This window comes from Ceratotherium simum, chromosome 29 (genome assembly GCF_057802395.1).
Source record: "Ceratotherium simum simum isolate JZ-2026a chromosome 29, ASM5780239v1, whole genome shotgun sequence".
NCBI classification, from domain to species: Eukaryota; Metazoa; Chordata; class Mammalia; order Perissodactyla; family Rhinocerotidae; genus Ceratotherium; species Ceratotherium simum.
Genome location: NC_141928.1, coordinates 37868335 through 37892311, shown reverse-complemented (window position 1 = coordinate 37892311; position 23977 = coordinate 37868335). Strand labels below are relative to the sequence as shown.

At 50.6% G+C, this 23977-nt stretch overlaps 1 protein-coding gene across 2 annotated transcripts in view; it reads left to right on the top strand.

The window, feature by feature from the left end:
• FBXO10 (F-box protein 10) overlaps positions 1–23977 on the top strand; it is a 54428-nt gene that overhangs the window by 28358 nt on the left and 2093 nt on the right. For both annotated transcript variants that reach the window (XM_087419467.1, XM_004423223.3), the window contains exons 3-10: positions 511–1344; positions 8036–8185; positions 10321–10457; positions 14940–15010; positions 16654–16806; positions 17819–18088; positions 19915–20228; positions 21327–21508. In XM_087419467.1, coding sequence (XP_087275593.1) covers positions 511–1344; positions 8036–8185; positions 10321–10457; positions 14940–15010; positions 16654–16806; positions 17819–18088; positions 19915–20228; positions 21327–21508 — 2111 coding nt within the window. The remainder of the gene's footprint in view (positions 1–510; positions 1345–8035; positions 8186–10320; positions 10458–14939; positions 15011–16653; positions 16807–17818; positions 18089–19914; positions 20229–21326; positions 21509–23977) is intronic.

The following is a 23977-nucleotide window of genomic DNA, read 5'->3' as shown; positions in this document are numbered from 1 at the left end:
AATGATTTGGCGACTATTACTACCAATAACAACTAAATCATCTCTTAGGTTTGTAACGATCATTATGCCACCAGTCATTTATGATGCACTTACTCTGTGCCTGGCACGTGCTTTACAGCTGTTATTAAGATGTGTAGTGTCATCTGGTTTTACAGATAAACTGTAAAACAGACTGAGGCTCAACAATATTAAGTGCCGTGACTGGGACTCAGGCTTAGTAAGGGACAGAGCTGGAACTTTCCTGCCATTATCCATTTCCGTTCTTGTTCCCCTCCCTTTGGGACTGGAAGGAGGGAAGGGCAGGCAGCTCCAAATTATCTTCCTTCTGATGCAGAGCAGCTCCCTGGTTCCTCTTGGGCCAGCTGACACATGCCCTGGTGGGGAAGGGAACACAGTCCGCAGGAAAGATGGCCTCTCTATGCTCCACCCCCCTTACAGAGCAGTTAGAGTACCAACTGACAAAACACATCTTATCCCTGTCATATCCACTCTCTCTCTTTCACTCCCCAGACAACATCAGGTCATGTCCAGTTTGACAACTGCAACTTTGAGAATGGGCACATTCAGGTCCACGGCCCGGGCACCTGCCAAGTGAAGTTTTGCACCTTCAAAAACACTCATGTCTTCCTGCACAACGTGCCCCTGTGTGTCCTAGAAAACTGTGAATTTGTGGGCAGTGAAAACAACTCTGTGACTGTTGAGGGCCACCCGTCCGCAGACAAGAACTGGGCCTACAAGTATCTCCTAGGGCTTATCAAGTCCTCTCCCAGTGTGCTCCCCACGGAGGACTCTGACTCTTTAATGTCCCTGGACCTGGAAAGCAGGGACCAGGCCTGGAGCCCAAGGACCTGTGACATTGTCATTGAGGGCAGTCAGAGCCCTACCAGCCCAGTCTCTAGCTCCCCAAAGCCAGGCTCCAAGACTGGCTCACAGGAGGCAGAGGTGGGTAGCGATGGGGAAAGGGTGGCCCAGACCCCAGATAGCAGCGATGGAGGACTGAGTCCCGGTGGTGAGGATGAGGACGAGGACCAGCTCACGTACAGACTGTCCTACCAAGTGCAGGGCCCGCGGCCTGTCCTGGGGGGCTCCTTTCTGGGCCCACCACTGCCGGGAGCATCCATTCAGCTGCCCAGCTGCCTCGTGCTGAACTCACTGCAGCAGGAGCTACAGAGGGACAAGGAGGCCATGGCGCTGGCCAGCTCCATTCAGGGCTGCCTCATCCGCAAGTGCCTCTTCCGGGATGGGAAGGGAGGCGTCTTCGTTTGCTCCTATGGCCGAGCCAAGATGGAGGGAAACATCTTCCGGAACCTGACTTATGCAGTGCGCTGCATACATAATAGCAAGGTGCTGTCATAAGGCTTACTCTGCAGATCCATGAGGCCTCACTGGGTCACCAGGAACATGATTCTTGATTGGGGAGAGGGCTCCTGTGGCTACATGCAGAAAGGCTTTGATGGGGCAGTTTTGCATTTTTTTAATAATCATCTTTTTTTTAAACTTACAATGCACACTTGCCTCATGTCCATCATCTGGTTTGGACAGGGCAGAAACTGTTCTTCCCATTTTACAGAAGAGGAAACAGGCCCAGAGAGGGAAGGTGACTTACTCAGGGTTATACAGCAAGTTAAAGGCAGAACTGGGACTGCAACGCAGGTCTTCCACCTCCTTTCACTATGTCATGCTGGCTTCTCAAACATGTCACCAAAGTGCTAGTAGGAGGAACGAGGGCTCTTTAGCCTGAATGAGAGGAAATTCAGGGAGACGTGATCATTGCCTTCGATCCAAACTTGAGAAGGCTTCCTAGAAGAGATGTCTCAGCTGAGTAGGATGAGTAGAGGATAGCCAAGGAGAATGGATGCACACGGTGGAAAGGGGGTACAGAGCGAGGGGGTTCCAGGCAGCCGGAACATCCTCTGCTAGGGCCTGGGTGTGAGGATGAATTCAACAGTGTGGTGGGGGGGGGGGTTGAAAAACGAGGCTGGGGAGGTGAGCAGAAGCCACCTTGCCCTGGGCCTGGAAAGCCCTGTTGAGACGTTTGGACTTGATGCTGAGAGCAGTCTGTCCAACCACTGATGCGATCAGCACCCTGCACGTGCAGGCCCTTTGGGACACTGCAGGACAGTCTGCAGATCCTGCACACAGCTGAGGACAGGAAAAGCTTCAAAAAGGAAAGACATGGCCTTTTGGAAGAAAACATGGCATAGCACCTGGCTTTGAGTCTCACCTCTCCACTGATTCACTGTGAACATGACCTTCCTCTTCTGTGAAATGGGAATATGCATTCCTGCCTCACCTCTCTCACTGGGGGTTTGTGAGGGTCCAGTGCCAGAATATTGACAAAAGCACTTAGCAAACTGAAGGGCATTGGACAAATGTCACACGTGGGTCTTGCAGGTCTCTGAAGGCTTCTGGAGTGGTTAATAGCAATTGCATATTAATTGTATTCTATCCAGCCCACTTCCAAAGAGGATTTTAGGTGGCATTACCCTGAAAGCACAATATCAGACTGTACTATAAACAGAATAAAAGATAATGGCCAAATAAAAGGGAGGGTGATAGCTTTGCCTCAGGGGTACCACCATGAAAGGATCTGGTCCGAGCCCTCGAGGAGGGCTTTCCTCCTCGCATAGTTACTAAGAGGGTGGCTTCTGAGTCAGATGCTGGCCCTGTCCCTTATTAGCTATGTGTCCTTTGGAATAAGGATACTACCTATCTCCAGGGTGTGGGAAGGATTAACTAAGGGCATACATGTATATACATATATATATATATATATATGGTGCTTAACAGTGTGTCTCGTGCAAAGCAAGTGCTCAATAAATGTTTTTTTTTTTTTTTCTTAAAAAAAGACTCTGACAGTCCAGTGTCAAAGGTGCTGTGATAGAGGTAAGCTATGGGTGGCATAGGAGCCCAGAATAGGGAGCACCTGACCTGGCCTCAAGGAAAGGCTTCCTGGAGGAACAGTGCCTGGGCCAGGCTGTCCAGGAGGAGTAGGAGTTGGCAGAGTAAAGCTGTGAGGCAACAGAGGCGTGCATGAGGTCCAGAAGGCAGAGAGGACACAGCACATTCAGGGAGTTACAAGTAACTCAGACAGCCAGAGCAGGAGGTGAGGGCTGCCAGAGGAGACAGGGAGGGAGTCAGCAGGAGTCAGCTGGCTGAGGCTTAGAGGTCTTGCCAGGGAGATTGGAGTTGCCTTGAGGGCCATGGGAACTCACTGAAAGATTTTAAGCAGAGGAGAACTGTGGTCAGATCTGCCTTTGGAAAGCTCATTCTGTCAGCTTTGTAGGGAATGGAATGGAGGGAACAAAGCTAGAGGCAAGATCATTGAGGGGCAGTGGATAATTATGGTGGGAGATGGAGAGGAGGGGACAGGGCAGTCTGGAGAGGAGAGGAGGGCTTGAGGAGGGAGTAGTCGAGGGTGTGGCCTAGATTTCTGGCCTGAGTGGCTGAGGCAATGGCAGTGTCGGGGGGGAAGAGGGAGAATCTCCCTCTGCCCTTTCCCTTAAGGTTCTTCTGGCTGGCCAAACAATCAACAAGACAGGTTAGCAGGAGAAAATAATACCAAGTTTAATAACATGTATACATGGGAGAAGCTCAGAAATGAGCAACTCGTCCCTCTGTCTAAGCTGCTTGCTTAAGTATTGCAGCTAAAGGCGAGGAGCGTGTTGGGGGTGGGTAGTGGCCTGGGACTTCAGAGGGCAGGAGGACAATTCTTTTTGGGGTCATCTATAGATAATGTGGTCAGGGAGAGACAGAGTTTTTTGATAAAAGAGGCTTGGTGCCTTTGCTATTGTAACCTCTATCCTACATTGTCTTTATAGCCATCATGATAGAAGATCTGTTCCAGGAAGGAGCCACCATGTCAAATTCTTTAGGCAGTTAGTGGGGGAGGTCAAATGTCCTTCAGAGAAAACAATCAAGGTAAAGAGATATATTTCAGGGTGGCCAAATCTTGATCTCCCACAGCAGGAACATGGGAGAAGGTCAGAGTATGGAAAGATGCTGAGTTCAGCTGAGTTTGGAGCATCTGTGACACCTGGCAGAGGTGCCCTCTGGTTACCTGGGTCTGGGGCTCTGCAGGGAGATGTGCCCTGACACGCAGACTTGGGGCAGACGGTGGCTGAAGTCATCCACAAGGAGAGACGGAGAGTTACACAGCCTTAGCTGTAGCCTCCTGAACTACTGCCCCCAGGGGACTTGTGGCAGGGATTGTGCCGCCAATTCCTAGTGAGTCTTTTTTTTTTTTTTTTTTTTTTTTTTTTTAAAGATTTTATTTATTTATTTTATTTTTCCCCCCAAAGCCCCAGTAGATAGTTGTATGTCATAGCTGCACATCCTTCTAGTTGCTGCATGTGGGACTCGGCCTCAGGGCGGACGGAGAAGTGGTGCCTTGATGTGCACCCGGGATCCGAACCCGGGCCACCAGCATTGCAGAGCGCGCACTTAACCACCAAGCCACAGGGCCGGCCCCCTAGTGAGTCTTGACAAGGAACCTGAAAAACTGATATTCAGAGTTTTTGATTAGAAAAATCCATGGTGTTGTAAGGGAAGAGGGACGACCCCCCCCCCCCCGCCGCCCCCAGCCCTTTCCCTTAATGTTCTTATGGCTGGTCAAATCATTAAAAAGGCAGGTTAGCAGGAGAAAATAAAACAAAGTTTAATAACATGTATAGGGCCGGCCCCGTGGCTTGGTGGTTGAGTGAGCGCGCTCCACTGCTGGCAACCCGGGTTCGGATCCCGGGCGCGCACCGACGCGCTGCTTGTCCGGCCATGCTGAGGCCGCGTCCCACATACAGCAACTAGAAGGATGTGCAGCTGTGACACACAACTATCTACTGGGGCTTTGGGGGGAAAAAATAAATAAATAAAATCTTTAACATGTATACATGGGAGAAACTCACCAAAATGGTGGGGGTTCGTATCTTAAATAGCATCTTCAGTAAAGACAAAGGAGGATGTTGGGGGTGGGGGGAGTCAGTTATGGGAGATTACCAGAAAAGCACAGTAAACAAGAGTAAGGTTATTATGCAGATTTAAGTCCTTGCCTTCTGCATTGATAAGAGTTTCCACAGATAAGGTCATCCCCCCTTCTTCCTGGTACAGAGAGGGAGATATCTTTACAAATGGAGATTTCCCTTACAAATGTAAATGTATCTTACAAAGGATAAATTCTACTTTTCAGAGCTTCTCGCATGTCTGCAGTTCTTAAAAGTAACCAACCCAAAATATTCCTCATGCCAAAGAGAGACACTTTGGGGTGGCCAATACTGATCCCCCACAGTGTCTCATGAGTACCCAGCATTGCGAACAATTATATGCTAAGTAGCATTAATACAAGCAGGGGGGCCAGCCACATTGCTTAGCCGTTAAGTGCGTGCGCTTCGCTACTGGCGGCCCGGGTTGGGATCCCGGGCGTGCACCGACGCACCGCTTCTCCTGCCATGCTGAGGCCGCGTCCCACATACAGCAACTAGAAGGATGTGCAACTATGACATACAACTATCCACTGGGGCTTTGGGGAAAAAAAAAAGGAGGAGGACTGGCAATAGATGTTAGCTCAGAGCCAGTCTTCCTCAGCAAAAAGAGGAGGATTAGCATGGATGTTAGCTCAGGGCTGATCTTCCCCACAAAAAATAAATAAATAAAAATACAAGCAGGGAGCTGTGGGCAGGAGTGCAGGGCTCACTGAGCTGGTCCCTCACCCAGGAGCAAGGCCTTGATCCCGTGGCCAGAGCACAGCGCCTTGTCTGCCCTCTAGAACATCCCCAAGAGGGTAAGGGCTGGCAGAAGGAGGCTGGTTGCTTGGGGGTCCACAAAGAAAAGTACCACGGACTGTGATGTTTTTTCTTGCTTCTTTGTGTATCTTGTAATTCTTAGTTGAAGGTCACGTATCTCATGTGGGACAATAGAGACTGAGGTAAATCGTACTTATGTGTGGAAATGGGCATGCCTCTCCTTTTGTGAGGCCTTCAGAGGGCCAGGGTTTGGGTGGACCTGTCAGGGACTGAGCTGGTTCGGATTCTGCAGTTAGGATTACCCTCAGTGTACGCAGGCTTCATGTTCCGCCAGCATCACCTTGTGCTTGTTTGCCAGTGGGCTCTTCTCTGCCCTAGGTCTGCCCTTTGCAGCTGCTCCTCGGAGAGGGTCTCTCCATGCTCTGCCCTGCCCGGCAGTAGACTGCTGTCCTCTGTGGCTTTGCGCTGGCCAGCCTGGAGGCATGGTGGGAGGGTTCTCTCAGGTCCCGGTTCATCCTAGTCTTAGGTAGCTCCTGGGTCGTGGGTCTGGGACCTTGGAGCAGGCCCTTTCCAGTGGTCCTGCCTCACCTGCAACACTAGGGGGCTCTAATGATCTGGGCCCAAGGCGTTTTCCTCCACCTTCCCCAAGGGTAAAGGTTTTTTTTTCTATTCCCTTCTTAGAGAGTGACAGGGTTTGCTGCCCTTCCCCCAGCTGCTTAAGGCTTGTTCTGTGAGAAAGTTGGGGGACAGAAATCCAGAAGGGGCTTAGTGCTTTTCCCACAGTGGCTGCTGTGCTCTGCCCTCAAGCCTCCACCATGAGAGAGGCTGTCCCGCCTCCTGTCCTGTCCCGGGTCTTTCTCCGTGAGCACCTAGCGAGGGCCCTGGAGAAGTGAACAGAAGCAACTACTCCCAGAGTTTCTGTACTCGCACACTAGTTCACACCTGGGCTTTAAGAATTCGTTAAAACTGTTAACTGAATTCTTGTTACTGGCTTATATGGCATCTGCATCTGTTCAGGCAAGCAAGTGCTCAAGTCTCCTCTCCTAGGAAGGGCCTGTTTTCCTTAGATTTCAGGCTGAGGTTATCTGAAACTCAGCTCTCTGATGGGTTCCAGAAAGGTGATGTTTTTGTATAATATCTTCTTGTAAGTGTGGGAGCAATGGTCTTTCCAACTTGTTCCGTCCTAAGCAGAAACTCAAAACTTCTCCTTGAAATTGTACTTCCATTCTATTTGACCTCTCCCAGAATTTTATCCTAATGTAATATATTTTTATTGTTAATACACAGTTGTTTAAAACAATATAAATATATTCTAGATTTTTAATATAATTATTAAATATAAAACGAGAACATGAGTGGCAATACCCCCCTTACTAAGCTGTGTGCTGAGTTGTGGCACCTTGTTTGAAGGCAGCTTCCTTATTCCAGTGCCTCTCCTTGTCCCTTAGTTGGGAGTTCCAGTGGTTTTTCCACCCAGGATGACACACCAAGAAGGATTTAGAATGGGCAAGAACAGGCCCTCATCTCATAAAAGAGACAGGGAAGGTGGGGGAGGAGAACCTGACCTCGGCCGCTTCCTCAGGCAGGGAAGGCTTCGCAAGGCGCACGGGGAAGTGGTGGATCTGGAATGTGGTTCCATTCAGAGCCGCTGTGCCCTTGGACAACCCGGGGAAATCTCCATGTAACCCCAGTGCACGTCGAGCTTGAAGACCACTAAACCCCACTAAACCCCATCTTCCCTAAGGGTCCTTGCCATCCCATCATCCAGCTATTCTGCTGGAAAGTGTGAATACGGAGCACACGGCCAAGCTGCCATCCAGGTGTTTTTATTTTTTTGTGAGGAGATCTGTCCTGTGCTAACATCCATGCCAATCCTCCTCTTTTTTTGCTGAGGAAGACTGGCCCTGGGCTAACATCTGTGCCCATCTTCCTCCACTTTATATGGGACGCTGCCACAGCATGGCCTGACAAGCAGTGCGTTGGTGCGCGCCCAGGATCCGAACCCGGGCCGCCGGCAGCGGAGCGCGCGCACTTAACCGCTACGCCACAGGGCCGGCCGCTTGATCCAGGTTTTATTAAAGAACTGGTGAAGAGCCTGCAGGGCCAAGCCAGGAAGGGCTGCAGGTTGCTCTGTCCTTGTGTGCACATGGTGGGAGAAGGGCTATGCTGGCACTGAGGCCCTCCTCTTGCCCACGGTTGGAGAGCACGGACCAGATGCTAACGAAGAGATTCAGGTGTTCCCTGAGTGATTTTTTAAAAGACCCCATGAGAGGAAAACAAATGGCTTTCTGTCTTCTTAGATCGTGATGCTCAGGAACGACGTTCACCGCTGCAGGGCAGCAGGCATCTTCCTTCGCTTGGAGGGCGGAGGCCTGATCGCCGGCAACAACATCTACCACAATGCGGAGGCTGGCGTGGACATCCGGAAGAAGGCCAACCCACTCATACTGGTACTGCTCTCCGTCCTCGTGCCCTGTCCAGGGTGGCTCTTGGTTCTCAGAAACCTTGTCAGAGGACATTTAAATAAACGTTGCCTTCTTGAAGTTATATTGCTTCCTGCTTGCGAGTGGTTCCTGCCCCTTTCTCCGTGTGTCCTTGTGACTCGGGTCTCTTCCTCCTCGGTGTGTTAGGAGTGAGTTTGGGTGCGTCGCTTCCCTGCAGTCTCCCGGTCAGTAAGACAGAGGACCAGATAGACAGGGCCCTCCCTCAGCCCTGCCCTGCGCTCTGGTTGACTCGGGGTTTGATTAGAATAAAAGATACAATGTCTGCCGTAAAAGACACTTGGATCCAAAACAAAGCAAACATCAAGTCAGTTTGTTTTTTCCTATGAGAAGGGCATCTGGCGTATTTAGTTCTGATGATTGTTTCATGGGTATTGTGAGGCCATGGTGAGTTTGATTTTACACCAGCAGGAAAGCCACTTAAAATCCTAGAATATGAGAGCAGTGACATGAGAGACCAGCCCCTTTTTCCACTCTGGCCTTTCCTGCGAGACAGACTTCCTAGAAATTGGGAAACGCGATGGACTTTTTATGGGCCTGGAAAAATAATATCTACCCATATGCATAGTTCCTATTATATGCCAGATACTGTTCTAAGCACTTTGTATCTACTTATTTAATTATGGTGTAATCTTTATACAACCCTGTGGGGTAGAACTATTATCCCCATTTTATGGATGAAGACAGTCAAGGATCTTGCCCCAAATCACACAACTAGTGACAGAGCTGGGATTGGAATCGAGGCAGTCTGGCTCAGGGTCAATGTTCTTAACCCGTCATATCCAGATTGCCCTTGCAAATGCAGAAAGGAAAGTTCCTAACTATATTTAAAAAGACACACCTAGCCAGTCTCCTCTTTCAACCCCTCCTCTCACTGTGTTTCTGCCATGCAGCTGGTGTTTGCATGGGGCCTTGGCTTAGGAAATTACTGCCACTGTTGCCAGAGAGATGAGAGGAGTTTGCCTTCCCAGGGACAGATGGGGACAGGCCAGTTTAGCAGCTGGAGGGGGGAGGGGTATTACATGTCAGTCCTGGCTTTGTGAACAGGTTTGGGGATGGAAATGCCGTTGCATGCACCTCTCTCTCCAAGCTTTTCAACCCTGTGAAGGACTTCTGTTAGGCAGTGGTTGCCCCGGTGAGTCGGCTAAATCCTTCAGGAGAAAATCTGGAAAGTAAATAAGAATAAGAGAGTTTGCAGCGTGGAACAGTTTAAAGCAAACTAGACCTTTGTTTCGGTGAAATCATTTTGGAAGAGAAACAGCTACCTTCCTGGTTTAAGTATGGGATTGTATTTGGGCTGTAAATTAACAATCAGAGTGAAAAAACTGTATTATAATTTATTATAATCTAAAAATGCTGTCACTGTGCAAAAGCAACTAACTGGGAAACAGAAAAACTTGGATTCAGATCTGGCTCTGCTGCAAATGTACTATATGACCCTGGGCCTCTTTCCCCATTTATACAAAGTATTAGAATGAATATCCCTAAGGGTGCTTATAGCTCGTACACCTTCTATGACCTCATGCCCCATGGGACCTAGAACTAAGCTCCCGAGAGCTGCATCTGTTCACAGGCCTCCCCCGGATGAGAAGTAAGGACTAGGAGCCAGATGGCTCCCACCCTTCCCTGGAGGTGGGCCCCTTGGGACTACATTATGCCAACATTCTTGTGTACTGGGGTGCTGCCCTTCCCTGAGAGGTGGGCTCCCTGGACCCTGGGCGGTGTGGCCTGGCCGGATGATTGTGTGTTTGGGGGGCTCTTAGGAGGCTCAGAAACTTTCAGTAGCATGCCTTGCAGCTGAAGAGCAAGAGCCCTCAGCAGTAGGTGCCAGCATAACTGCAGCCCAGGAGGCTAGGCGGGGAAGACCCCTGTCCTCAGGTTCTCCCTTACAGGCTTCCGTGTGTACCTGTGCAGGAAGGGCAGGGCGGCGGCAGGGTCCATCACTGTGTCACGTGCTAGGGATTGTCCAGTGCTGGCGCTTTCTCCGCTGTTCACCCCGGCCCTGCTGTGGGCAGCAGTTGAGCACCCTGCTCCTCGCTGGGCTGTCTGATCTGTCTTCTGTGCTGTCTCATGTCCACCTGCAGTGTAACCAGATCCACCATGGCCTTCGCTCTGGCATTGTCGTCCTTGGCAATGGGAAAGGCATCATCCGGAACAATCAAATCTTTTCAAATAAGGAGGCTGGCATTTATATCCTGTACCACGGAAATCCAGTCGTGAGGTATGTACCACTGTACCCAGACCATCCTGCTCACCGTGGTCCCTTCTTTCCTCTCTGGTCTCTCTGTTTCCCTACTCCTTCTTTCTTCCATTTGAAAACATTTTTGTTTACTGAAACTACTGTACAGATGCAAACAAAGAAGAGACTCCTCCCCCAATACCAGCACAGTAGCACCACTGCTTTTGTGTCTGTGTTCCCTCCTGTCTAGTTAACTTTGAAGCCATCCCATTCAGCAAACATTACTGAGCACTTCTAATAACAATAACAAAGGTAAACAAGGGGCAGACTCTGCTCCCTAGGAGCTCACTCCGGTCTGGGGGACAGATGTGCTCAGAAATAACTCTAAGGTAGAGAAGGCATAGAGATTTCAACTCACCTGACAACTCTGGTCAGTTGATGGTGGCTACCTGGGATGCTGTGTTAGGATCTGGAGGCTACGTCTGGCCTCCACATGGAAGCATGCCGTGACTAATCAGTGGTGAAGCCATAGGTGGGAGGGGCAGGGGCACTCCTGGGACCATGGGTCTGCCCTCCCAGCTATCGTATGGGGCAGACTGTGGTAAATGCTATTGAAGTGGTACCAAGAGAGGGAGGGAATCATCCTGACTTGGGGATGTGGGCAGGCCTCCTTTAGGTGGTGGCACTGGAGTTGGACTTTGAAATACGGTACAACTTGGACTCTCTTGGAGATGGGAAGTGACATTCCTAGTAAAGGAAATGACATGAGCAAAGGCAGCAGAGCAGGGAAGAGTCAGGGGTTAGTGAACAGCCCACTGTGGCCTGAGAAAAAGGCCAATGCAAGGTGTGACATTGGTATAAAAGGTTTTCAATTGGGACTGTCCCAGAAAACTTGGGTCCTGTGGTCACTGCAGCATGACCTTTTATATCCCTGTGGCAGCCCCTCTCTGCCATGCAGCATAGTGGGAAGGGATGATGGAAAGAAAGCCTTGGGCCAGATGAGGAAGGCCTTATGTAGACCAAGCCGAGGAAGTGGAGTTTATTCTGTCTGGATAATGGGGAAGCATTAAAGGCTTTTGAACAGAAGACTCACACAGTTATGCCTGTGTTTTAGGAGAATAACTGACAATAACTGTGTAGCAAATACATTCTGAGGCTTTTCCCCTGCGTTATTCCATACATACTTTTCCGTGTTGTTCCACAGCCTTTATATTTATCTCTTAGGAAAGTTTCAGAACATTCCATTATTTTATATTCCATAATTTTTGAACCAGTCCTATCACTGTTAGGCAACTATTTTTTCACTGTTACAGACAGTGTCCTAAAAACAATTAGTGGTCATAGCACTCTTGTTCCATCTTTTGCATTATTGTCTTAAAATAAGAGGATGTGTTTGTATGTATGCGTGTTATTCACTGAACATACATTTAAGTGTTTACTCTGTGTAAGGGGAAGTGATATAAAGTGTGTTAAGAACAGTCTCTGCTTCATGGAGTTTACAGTCTCATGCTGGAGATAGATACACACACAATAACCATGAGGGAAGACTCTCCAAAATGAGCGCCTTACTAGGTCTTCACACAGGTGCCAAAGGAGCCCAGCCAGGATTCCAGCTGAGTGAGTCAGGGATGGGCACATAGGGAGCTGACATTCGAGTTGTGCTTGAAGGGTAAATATGATTTTATGGCCAGGAAAAAGGCTTTCTGGGTCCAGCAGTGAAATTCAGGCTATGTCCTGGGAAAATGGTAAAAAATGTGGTATGTCTGGGCACGAGATACCCAGGGAGGGTTGGGTAGGAGATCACCCTACAAAGGCAGGTTGATGCTGGAGCACAGAAGATCTCGAATGCCAAGTGTGGCAGGTAGAATAATGGCCCTCCAAATATATCCATGTCCTCATCCTTGGAACCTATGAATATGTTACCTTACATAGCAAAAGAGACTTTGCAGACGTGATCAAGTTGAGGACCCTGAGATGGGGAGATGATCCTGGATTATGTAGGTGGGCCCAGTGTAAGCACAGGGGTCCTTAGAAGAGGGAACCAAGGAGGCCAGCCTGGTGGCACAGCAGTTAAGTGCACGCACTCCGCTTCAGCTGTCCAGGGTTCACAGGTTCGGATCCTGGGCGCGCACCATCACACTGCTTGTCAGGTCATGCTGTGGCGGCATCCCATATAAAGTAGAGGAAGATGGGCACAGATGTTAGCCCAGGGCCAGTCTTCCTCAGCAAAAAAGAGGAGGATTGGCATCGGATGTCAGCTCAGGGCTAATCTTCCTCACAAAAAAAAAAAAAAAAAGAAGAGGGAAGCAGGAGGGTCGGCGTCAGAGAGAAGGAGACGCGACAGCCATAAGACCCATTTTGTACTTCTGACCTCCTAAACTAGGAGATTATAAATTTGTGTTGTTTTAAGCCACTAAGTTTGTGGTCATTTGTTCCAGCAGCCATACACCAAGCCAAGATGTTTGGAGTTTACCTTCTGGGTGGTGGGGAACTGCTGAAGGGTTTTGAACAAGGAATATTACAATCAGATCAGTGTCTTGGGTTTTTAAAACATAGTTGCTTTGAGAGAAGAGGTTGTGCTTTTTTCCTTTGTGTGTCTTTGTGGTGGAAGATAGGGACCTGGGCAAGGCTACAGAATGAATTTTGAGATCCCTGAAGTGGCCTGGATAAATCAAACCACAGCATATTTTTGTTGCCAGTGAGAGTTCTATAAACCTATCATATTTCTCTTTGTGCCTTGGCTGCAGCGAAGCCCAGGGCTCCAACTGGCTCATCTGCAGTAAATATCCCACCGTTGGTTCTTGGAACAATGATCTGTCCCCTTTTCCTAAATGTCTTCTGATGCCTCTTTTATCTCTATTCTGCCTGCCCTATGTACACACACATACATGTTTCTCCAAATGGCCATGGATCCTTTCTGGAGGTAAGTGACATCTGTATTAACAATATATCAGTCGTTAGGGGCCGGCCCGGTGGCGTAGTGGTTAAGTTCGCGTGCTCCACTTCAGCAGCGTGGGGTTCATGGGTTCAGATCCCGGGTGCGGACCTACACGCTGCTCATCAAGCCATGCTGTCGCGGCGTCCCACATACAAAATAGAGGAAGATGGGAACAGATGTTAGCTAAGGACAGATCTTCCTCAGGCAAAAAGAGGAAGATGGGCACAGATGTTAGCTCAGGGCCAATCTTCCTCACACACAAATATATGTATATATCTATACCAGTCGTGCATTTGCTGCTGTCGCGCAGCTCTCAGAAATCTGGATGAGGCACACCCTCGGCCAGGGACTGTGTCTGACTGTGAATTCTAGAACCCACAGGAAGCATCAGCTGATTGAACTGTCACCAGATCAAAGCAGACTTCAGATCTATCTGAGGAAAAAAACAGATGTTTTTAACAGATAATTTCACTTGTTCAACACGAAAATGCATAGTGTAGATGTACTTGACATCTGGCTTTCCCAGCGCCAACATAATTTGCTGGTTTTTCCCCAAGGAAGTAAACTATTTGGACCCCACCCTAGGAGATAGGAAGACTTACTCAGCCAACTCCTACCCAGTGATGTTCAGTGAGGTGCCAGGCCATGTTAGGCTCTGAAGGGCCAGATGTGTGTTTGGCCCTAAATCCCTTGCCACCTCCTAAGAGAGGGGCAAGTGCTCTTACTGTAGGGAAGGAGAGCACAGCACTCCTGTCAGTAAACATAACAAACAGCAAACGTGTGTCCTCCAGGGATAACCAAGGCTGCTAACATCTGGGTGTGACTGGTTTTGTTTCTAAAGGCAAGAAACCAAGGTGCAGAGACGGGAAAGAAATGCATGTCCCTTAACACGCTCAGGTGTTGGTTTTGAGGAACTCATTTGCACGGCCCTCACGTGGCAGTAAGGGCTGTGTGTTTCTCTGAGCAGGAGTGTGTTTTCCTGTGTCTTCCATTTGTGCTGAGCCAACCCATGAGGTTTCACATAGCCATCGTCTGATGTTCTTGAAACCCCCTTTTTGAAAATCTCGTTTTCTTCTTTTAAGACGACATTATTTTATGTTGTCATTCAGTGAATAGGTGGTTGAGTTAACAGAAAATAAGGTAAAAAGTAGCCGTTGGATACAAACAGGAGATTTCAGGCCTGTCACAGGCAGAGTCTGATTCAGGCTCTCCCACACATCACTCCCAGACAAGCTTAACACAGCCTCCTAGGAATTCTTGACACCACCAAGGCTTTACCTGTGACCCACGCACCATGATGACATCCATCTAAAATGGTGTTTCCATGCGGATGATGGTCAGGAGAGGCCACAGACACTTGGATATCGTTGTGCTTCTGTGGCATGGTTGTAGGGTTAGTTTTTTGGTCAGTGATATCTGAAGATCGCTACAGGCCTGGCTTCTAGGACTGCAGGAAGCACTTTATGTGTTGTGGACTTGAGCCATCTGGAGAACCCCATAGGAGCAGGCCACCTCAGGTGGGCGTGTCTTTGACACATGACTTTGGTATGGTCTCACCTCTTTGTCTTCTTCTCCTTCCATTTTAGTGGGAACCACATTTTCAAGGGCCGTGCAGCTGGCATAGCAGTGAACGAGAACGGCAAAGGCCTCATCACAGGTAGGGGTGGGAGCCAAGCAACCAGCAGCCAAGCCAACATCCCCGGCTTCACCCCAAGTCCTTCAGCTTGGCAGAGTGGCCTCCCACTCTGAGCAGTGGTTAGCACTCGAGGATGCCAGCGACGTGCACTGGCTGTGCTCATTACGTGGAGGGCCTGGCGGGGAGGGAACGCCTGCCCTTTGCCAGGCTCGGTGCTTACGGGATCACACGGGACGGCTCACGTAACAGTGTCGGAAACGTTTATGCCACACAAACTGTCTGAGTCCCTCCTCTTGGCTTTTGTATGGGCTTATGCCTGCTCTAGAAGTCCATCCTCATTTCCCCTCTGCCTTGCCAACTCCTGCTCATCCTTTGGGTCTCAGCCTAAGTGTCACTTCCTCAGGGGATCCTGCCCTGAACTCCCATTATACACATGCACACGGGCTGTACCCCATAGGCCTGCTCTGCAGGACATTTTACTTAATTGCTTAGTGGTCTGTGTCACGTCAGTGTCCTTTGCTGTAAGGCAGTAAATTCTATAAGGCAGGGATCCAGTCTGTCACGTACCTCAATGTCGCCTCAGTGCAGAGCATAGCCAGACCTGGGACATAAAAGAGATTCAGTAAATATAGGTCCAGTGAATCCCCTGCCTGAATCCAGCCTGCCTTCACTCATCAGACATTTATTGAGCACGTACTGTGTGCAGGAGCTGGGGATACAGCAGTGAACAAAATAGATACCGTCTGGGCTGTCAGGAACTGACATTTTAGGAGGGGAAACAAACATATGTAGGAAAAGTCATATCCGAGGGTCATAAGTGCTCTACAGATAATTCAAGTAACGTGAGAGAGGGCCTGCATGGGTATTTAAGATTGTGTGATCAGGGCAGGCTTTTCTGAGAAGGTGACATGTAAGCCAGAACCTGAATGATGGGAAGGAGCCTAGGAAAAGAACCAGGATTCCACGCAGGGCCGCCTGTGGGAACAGACTTGGCGTGCCTGAGAAGCAGGGTGACTGGACCGTAGTGAGTGAGGGGCGAGGGTTATGAGATGGGGTCACAGCGGCAGGAAGGGGCCTGTCACACAGGGTCCCCTGAGCCGTTGCCCTCCAGTTCCAGGAGGCTGAGAGTCTGCCCTGCCACGTGCTGGGGCAGCAGTGTCCCAGGATCACCCCTTCTGACTTGTGGTTCTTCCGCCCACTCCCAGAGGGGTGGAGGAGGGGGAGAGGAGAGAAGACTGTGGGCAGTCCAGAGCTGAGGCTGAGGAGGACAAGCTAGTGCCTCCCCAGGCTTGTGGGGCAGTGGCTGGATTCTGCCTCAGCCTCCCACAAACAGCCCCCAGGACAGACGTGCACCAAGGCTGGGCAGGGACTCTAAAGCCAGCTTATTCCTAGTCATCAGTCCTCAAGGCCGCGGAGTACGGTGGGTACTGGGGAGATGGGACAGCACACGACAGAAAGACAGACACAAAGCTCACCCTTGGGGAAAGTGGACACCAAACAAGTCCCGGAAAAGCCAAACACCAGGCGAGATTCGGGGTGCTGACTGCTGGCACGGCCTGGGCGCCCTGGTCTGGCCTGTCCTTTGTCTCGGCTGTCCACGTCCTCCTTGCCAGCACTGTTGGTGGCCCTTGGGTCTTGACCCTCTTTTCTGCCGCTCCCCATAGAAAATGTCATCCGTGAGAATCAGTGGGGAGGCGTAGACATCCGCCGCGGAGGCGTCCCCGTCCTCAGGAGCAACCTCATCTGCTTTGGCTATTCAGATGGCGTGGTCGTGGGAGACGAAGGCAGAGGGCTGATAGAGGGCAACACCATCTACGGTGAGGAGCACGACCCGGGGACGGGGCGGGGCGGGGGGGCGGGGTCCAGCCCAGCCTGGGAGGCAGGAAGCCCAGTTCCATCTCCAGCTCGTGTGTCCTGAGAAAGTCGCCGCCTTTCCCTGGGCCTCAAAGACCTCATCTGAGGACAGCATCCGTCTCAGGTCACAGCCACACAGTCCCTCTCATCAATCACCTTGTAATCCAGATTGACCCCGTGGGGTCAGCAAAGCAGAGAGCTTTGTCCTCAGGTAAAATAGCAGAAGGCCGGAGCTGGATCTTGTCTGAGGACAGGGCCATTTAAGCTCTGACACGTGGGCATCCAAGGCCACTTATCCTTTCTTCTCATCCAGAGAACTGAAGATATAATGGGAGAAATAGGATAATCGTAGAAAGAAAACTGTTCTCACTCACTCTGTGACCTTGGGCAAAGCCTTAATCTTTCTGGACTGCATCTCTAATAATAATAATAATAGCTAATATGTATTCGGGCTGGACTCACTGCTAGGCCCTTTATATGCATTATCACATTTAATCCTCATGACTGTCTTCTGAGGTAGATGTAGTTATTAACCCCATTTTAAAGATGAGGAAACTGAGGCACACAGAAGTTTCATAATCTGCTCAAGGTCACACAGCTGGGAAGTGGTAGGGCTGGGATTCCAACTGAGGCTGCCTCTGGCTCTGTGCAGAGAGGGGTTGGCCTGATGAGCTCTGAGGGCCCCTTTGGCACCATCACTGTGGGCTGTGTGCTTCTGATCTGGAGTCTGGCCTTGACAGTTCTCAGAGCACTTTTACACCCAAGGGGACGATCCTGTGGTGAGTGACCTGACTGTTATTATTCCTCCTGTATGAAGGAGAGGCCTGCAGCCAGAGCTGCAAAGTGATTGTCCAAGGCCATTAGCAGTCCAAGGCTCTCCCAGGCCAAAGCCTTTGTCGCTTCCCTCCTGGGGAGACGCTGGCTGCCACCTTAGCTGTCACTCAGTGTCAGTGACCATCTCCTTTCACTGTCCAGCTAATAAGGGCTGTGGCGTGTGGATGATGTCGTCCAGCCTGCCCCACGTCACCAGCAACCACATCAGCTACAATGGCCTGTACGGAGTGGCAGTGTTTAGCCAGAAGGAAGGTTCCGGTGAGTTCCCTGGAGGCCACGGGGTCCAGGAGAACTTTAGCGAGGACGGGGACGCCATCCTCTGGGAGACAGAGCTGGAGAAGGACGACGACCCGCTGCGCCGGCCCGTCACCACAGCTCTGGTCGAGTCGAACAGCATTAATCACAATGGAGGTGAGTACCCCCCCAGCCCCTGCGCCGGAGCCTTCTGCGCTCTCACTGCCTTAAGGGCCCTTCGCCGACTGGCCCTTCCAGCCTCATCAGCCATTAACCCGATACCCCAGCCCCCTGGGCTTCATGTTCCCTGAACTCGAATCCATTCTTTCCTGCCACCACCCCCGACTTTGCCCATGCTCTTTGTCTTGCCTGAAATGCCCTTTCTCCCATCCCTACATCCCAAACGACTTGAACCTCAAAGTCACTGCGAGTGCGCCCTCTGTCCTGTCCTCCTTTGAGCTGTGCCCCGGGGCCTGGCACTATCTTTGTTTTCCTGGCTGTTTCATCAACTCTGATAGACTGCGAACTGGAGGCAAGGAAGGGAATCGCACTCGTCCCGGTGTCCCCCGCTCCTGCAGTACCAGATCCCACATCCGGCACACACGTTTCTAATCCATGCTCAGACACATTTTTCACATTTTCACATTTAATGTAAGACACATTTAAGATGCATCTTGCAGTTGATGGCATATCATGGTTTAATTAGCAGTGATTTTTCTTTCTTAGAGATACAGAAAATAAGAGTGTGTTTTAAATCCATGTTAAACTTGATAAAAAATGATAGTAGGTATTCGATGTTTATTGAATTGAAAAAGAAACTGACTGTGGAGGTCATCTAACTCCAGGGCTCCCACCCCTGGCTGTCAGAGCCGCTGTGGTGCTGATGGAGGAGGGCGTGTTAGAAAAGGTTCCTGGGCCCCGTGAGCTCATTCCTCCGGGAGTGGCAGAAGGCAGGGAGATGGGTAGCCAGCAGCCCCAGCCCACTTACTTAGAAAATGAGCATTGTCCCCTCCCAGTTCAGGGTTTCCTGCACATGGCCATGCTGTCCAGTAGGACAGGCAGAGCCATATGAATTCACACCTACTTGACTGACATTTGCTGTGCTCAACCCAGCCAGGAGGAGCAACAGGCAGGCGCCACCAAGAGGCTAGAACCTACAGGCTCACAGCTCCAGCTGCTCCCCATGACCCCAGCTGTCGTCCTCCCCAGAGCCCCCTCCCAGCGCTGCCCCGTGCCTCTCGCTCTTGTGGGTGGAGGTCACCACTGGGGCGTCCTTCTCCCCTCCCTGCCCCCCTGCCCCGGTCCACCTGCCAGGCCATCTCTTCCTGACCAAGTCATGTGGCTCTGAGCCTCCCGATTTTGTGCTTTTTTCTACAAACGCATAGTGTCTCTCAACATATACAACCTCAAACACCATTTTCTTTTCAAAATTTCTAACACATTTTAGACACATATTACTTAAGCTTAATAAATTTCTCTACTCAAAAATTAGAGAATTTCCCTTAAGAAAATTTCCCAAAATGGTAGGGAGGTAGATTTCAGCTCAGTATGGGAAGGACAACAAAACAACTTTCCAGCAGGTAGATCTGTCTGTCTAGAGGTGGAATGGGCAGCCTTGGGCAGGTAGTGAGCTCCCCATCACAGGCAGTGCAAATGTCAGTAGGATGATGATGATGTAGGAGGCATTCAAGCACAGGATGAGAGCCTAGGCCAGATGACCAGCTGAGCCTAAGGAATCTTCTCGCATCACGTTTCCCTGACTGTTTGGTGAGGACTTGGTTCAGAAGGAGTGGAGTTTTCTTGATGTTTCTGGTCTCCTCTTGCTCTGCTTGTCATTCAGCTTAGAAGGTGCACCTCCCAAGGGCTGGTCTGAGTGTGTCCCCTCCTCTTCCCCACCCCTCTCCTGGGGTGCAGTCCCAGGAAGGCTTGTCCTGACTGGTGTGGTCAGGGCTGACCCTGGGACCACCCTGTGCTCTCTCTGCGTCCTGACCCCTCCCCTGCAGCCTCGGGACTCTACGTCCAGAGCAGTGAGGCGCTGCATGTTGTAACCAACGTGATCCACGCGAATGGGGACAGAGGCATCACGGTGGCCCAGAGCAGCCAGCTCACCCGTGTGGCCAACAACAGCATCTCCTGCAACCGCCAGAGTGGGGTCAAGGTGGAGGCTCAGTGCAAGGTGGAGCTCCGGGGCAATGGCATCTATGACAACAGAGGCCATGGCATCATCACCAAGGGTGACAGCACCGTCGTCGTTGAAAACGACATCATTGGCAACCGGGGCAGTGGGCTGCAGCTGCTGCCCAGGTCCGACACTAAGGTGCGTGTGTGCGTGTGTGTGATGCGTGGTGCCCTCTCTGCTGAGGAGCAGAACCTGAAGCACTCAGCACTGCAAGGGACCTCAGTCCTCCTGCCGAGACTCAGCCTGGGAGACGCACGTGGACCTCCACATGGGAGGGGACATATGAGCTGGGCCCTGAAGGATGAACGAGGGTTACCAGCAAGAAGCCAGGGTGGTGGTGCCACCTGTGGTTTCTTTGTGGTCTCCAGGTCAAAGTCAGGGCTATTGCAGCTCTCTTCCCCCTAACACAGTCATCTCACACAGCACCTGGTATGCAGTAGGTTAATGAGGAGAGAGATCTTGCCTCGGGGCCTTTGCACACACTATTCCCTGTGTACCTGGGATAGCCTTCTCCGTGTTTTTCTACCTCAGTCCTGCAGCCTGGCTGTCACTCCCTTCAGGATGCCCTCCCTGACCCTCCAGGCTGTTTGAGGTGCCCCTTTACTGGACTTCTAAGGTGCTTACGCCCACCCCTACCTCCCAGAGCGCTTCCCACAGTGCCTTGTTTCTGTTCCTTTGCCTATTTGTCCCCCCACAGGACGCTGAGCTCTGAGCTCCCTCTTTATGTGAAGCACTGTGCTGGGTGCTAGGGTTGCAGTGTTGAGTGAACAGACTCAGTCTCTGCCCTTGTGAAAGTACGATCCCAAAGCCTCTTTTCAGCTCTGCGGCTTTGTGAGCAGTGACTTAGGCAAGGAGGAAAGAATTCCTTGTCTTTGCATCTGAGCACTGCGGGAGCAGAGGAATGGAGGGGGGCAAACTGTTGCCTCGGTTGGGTCGCCAGTGGCCCTGGTCTCTGGCACCACCTTCCCTCTCTGCCAGGACTTTGCACGTTGTTCCTTCTTGGAACAACTCTCCCCTGCTCTGCACCTGATCAACTCCTACAGCTTACTCATCACCTCCTCTAGGAGGCCTTCCCTGGTTCCCCCTGGCTGGTCTTGATATCCCTTCCCTGAGCTCCCATGGCTCAGTGCCGACCTACCCGGCATGCTCTTAGCCCTCAGTTTTATATTCACCTGCCTGGCTCCCCACCAGCCTGGGAGTCCCTGAGGTGTGACAAGCTCTGGCTGCCTCTCCCAGGTAATAAAGAACCGGATCCATTCATTCCGGGCCTATGGCATCGCAGTGCGGGGCCGTGCCAAGGCCCTGGTGCAGGAGAACATCATCTTCCAGGGCAAGACCAACAAGACCATCTTCCAGCAGATCTCCAACAACCGAGAATGCATCATGCAGAACAACAAGGTCCTAGTCTTCAAGAAAAAGTGAGTGCCCGGGGCTGCCTGAACCAGTCTCCTGGAACCACAGTGAGGTCCCCGGGGAAGCCAGGCCAGGCCTGCCCAGTGATTGCAGCTGCCCTTGCCTCGCAGTCCTGCCCCCCTGCAGCTCTGGTCAGATAAAGGCCCATGCTCCGGGGCTGGCCCCGTGGCTTAGCGGTTAAGTGCTCGAGATCCACTGCTGGCGGCCCGGGTTCGGATCCCGGGCGCGCACCGACGTACCGCTTCTCCAGCCATGCTGAGGCCGCGTCCCACATACAGCAACTAGAAGGATGTGCTGCTATGACATACAACTATCTACTGGGGCTTTGGGGGAAAAATAAATAAATAAATAAATTGTTAAAAAAAAAAGGCCCATGCTCGGGCTTTGTGTCAGGCCTGGCTGTGGACCTGTGCCTGACTCCCTGGGAAGGAACAGCTTTCAGAGTCAAGACATACGGTTGCAAATCTCAGTTCTGCCAGTTACTGGCTGTGTGACCTCGGGCAAGTTACTCAACTTGGGCATGTGAGCTAGCCCATATCTGAGGTATTACAAAATGTTCGTTGCTGCCGCCACTGTTGTCACTTGGTTTTAGTACCTCTGCCTCGGTGCATCACAGTTGCCTCACACCCATCTTCCCCGAACCTCTTTGTCCTTCCCCGTTCCCCATTTCGAAGACACCATCCACTCAGTGTTCTGGCAGCAAAACCACTACCTCCTCCTCCTCCCTAACACCAAAATTCAGTCACTCACCAGGTCCTCCAGATTCTGCTTCTAACATGTTCTTGTGTCTGGCACCTCTTCTCCCCACTGCCGCTTGTTCGGGACTAGCACCCTCACCCTGACCTACGGCCCATTACCAGTACAGCTGAAGCGGTTGTTTATGGATGGACTCTGTTCTGATTGGTTGGTACTTCGCTCTAATAGTTGTAAAAATAATAATAACGATTACTATTGTTGGCATGAGTCCTGCACTGTTCCTACCCCTCATCCTGTTGCAGCGGCCTCCTGCCTGGACCCCCCGCCCTTCGACCACTCTGATTTGTGCAGGCTGTCCTATGCATCCTGCCAGATTCATCTTTCTAAGTCAGCTCTGGTCATGTCACATCCATGGTCAAAAACCCTTGATGGATCCCCTTTTTCTATCTATAGTAATGATCTCTACTTTTTTTTTTTTTGTGAGGAAGATCAGCCCTGAGCTAACATCCATGCTAATCCTCCTCTTTTTGCTGAGGAAGACCGGCTCTGAGCTAACATCTATTGCCAATCTTCCTCCTTTTTTTTCCCCAAAGCCCCAGTAGATAGTTGGATGTCATAATTGCACATCCTTCTAGTTGCTGTATGTGGGACACAGCCTCAGCATGGCCGGAGAAGCGGTGCGTCGGTGCGCGCCCAGGATCGGAACCCGGGCCGCCGGTAGCAGAGCGCACGCACTTAACTGCTAAGCCACGGAGCCGGCCCCTACTCTTTTTTTATTATACACACTCTTAGTAAAAATATTTTCTGAGGAAAGCCCCTCATATTTGTATGTTTATATATTCATAACTTCTAAAGTATAAAATAAAAAATAGGCAGAAATTCTAATTTTCCTTCCCACATTCCAGCAAATCATATAGTAGACTGCCTGGGGTCCACTTCCTCCTTCCCCCTTGGAGACCCCAGGGTACAGAATGCGGCCCAGCCCTGCCTGCCTGGCCTTGTCCTCTGTGCACCGTCAGCTCCTGGTTTTCCTTTCCAGCCCTCTTTTCATCACTGCTTTTCAGGAGCTCTCTCTGCTGCCTAACTCGAATGCATGCAACTCTTTGAACAACCCTCCAGGCTTTTCACTCACCCCACAGGAGCCAATTTCTGGCTTTATTCACACCTTTGCAGTCCTCCTGATTGTAATATTATCATAAAAGTACATAGAAGACACTGTTGCTGGCTTAAGCAACTTAGGATTTGATGTAAAAGGTGGTTCCTTGTAACTCAAATGACAAAATGCCCTAGGCAAACCTTCACTCGTTTGATTTTCCCCGACCCTTTGTAAGCTCCACAAGCGCTCAAGGGTCTGGAACCCACCAACTTCTGTCTGCTATAGATGCGCATTTTCCAGAATGTCACATAAAAGAAATCATACAGTACGTAGTCTTCTGAGTCTGGCTTCTTGCACTTGGCCTAATGCTCCTGAGATGTGCCCATGGCATCGCACGTGTCGTTCATTCTCTTTGTTGCTCAGTGGCGTTCCATTGTGTGGATGAACCACACCGTTTATCCATTCATCAGTTCAAGGGTATTTAGGTAGTTTCTCGTTTTCAGTGATTATGAATAAAGCTTTCATAAACATTCATGGTCATACAGCTAGGAAAAAAAAAAGGAGGGGAAAATGAAAGAGAAAAAAGAAAGCCACTGATCTTATCCAGATCCTTAAAGATGGGGGTCACAGAGGCCCGGGGAGGGAACTTGTGCAAGGTTACGTGCAGAACTGCAGGCCGAGC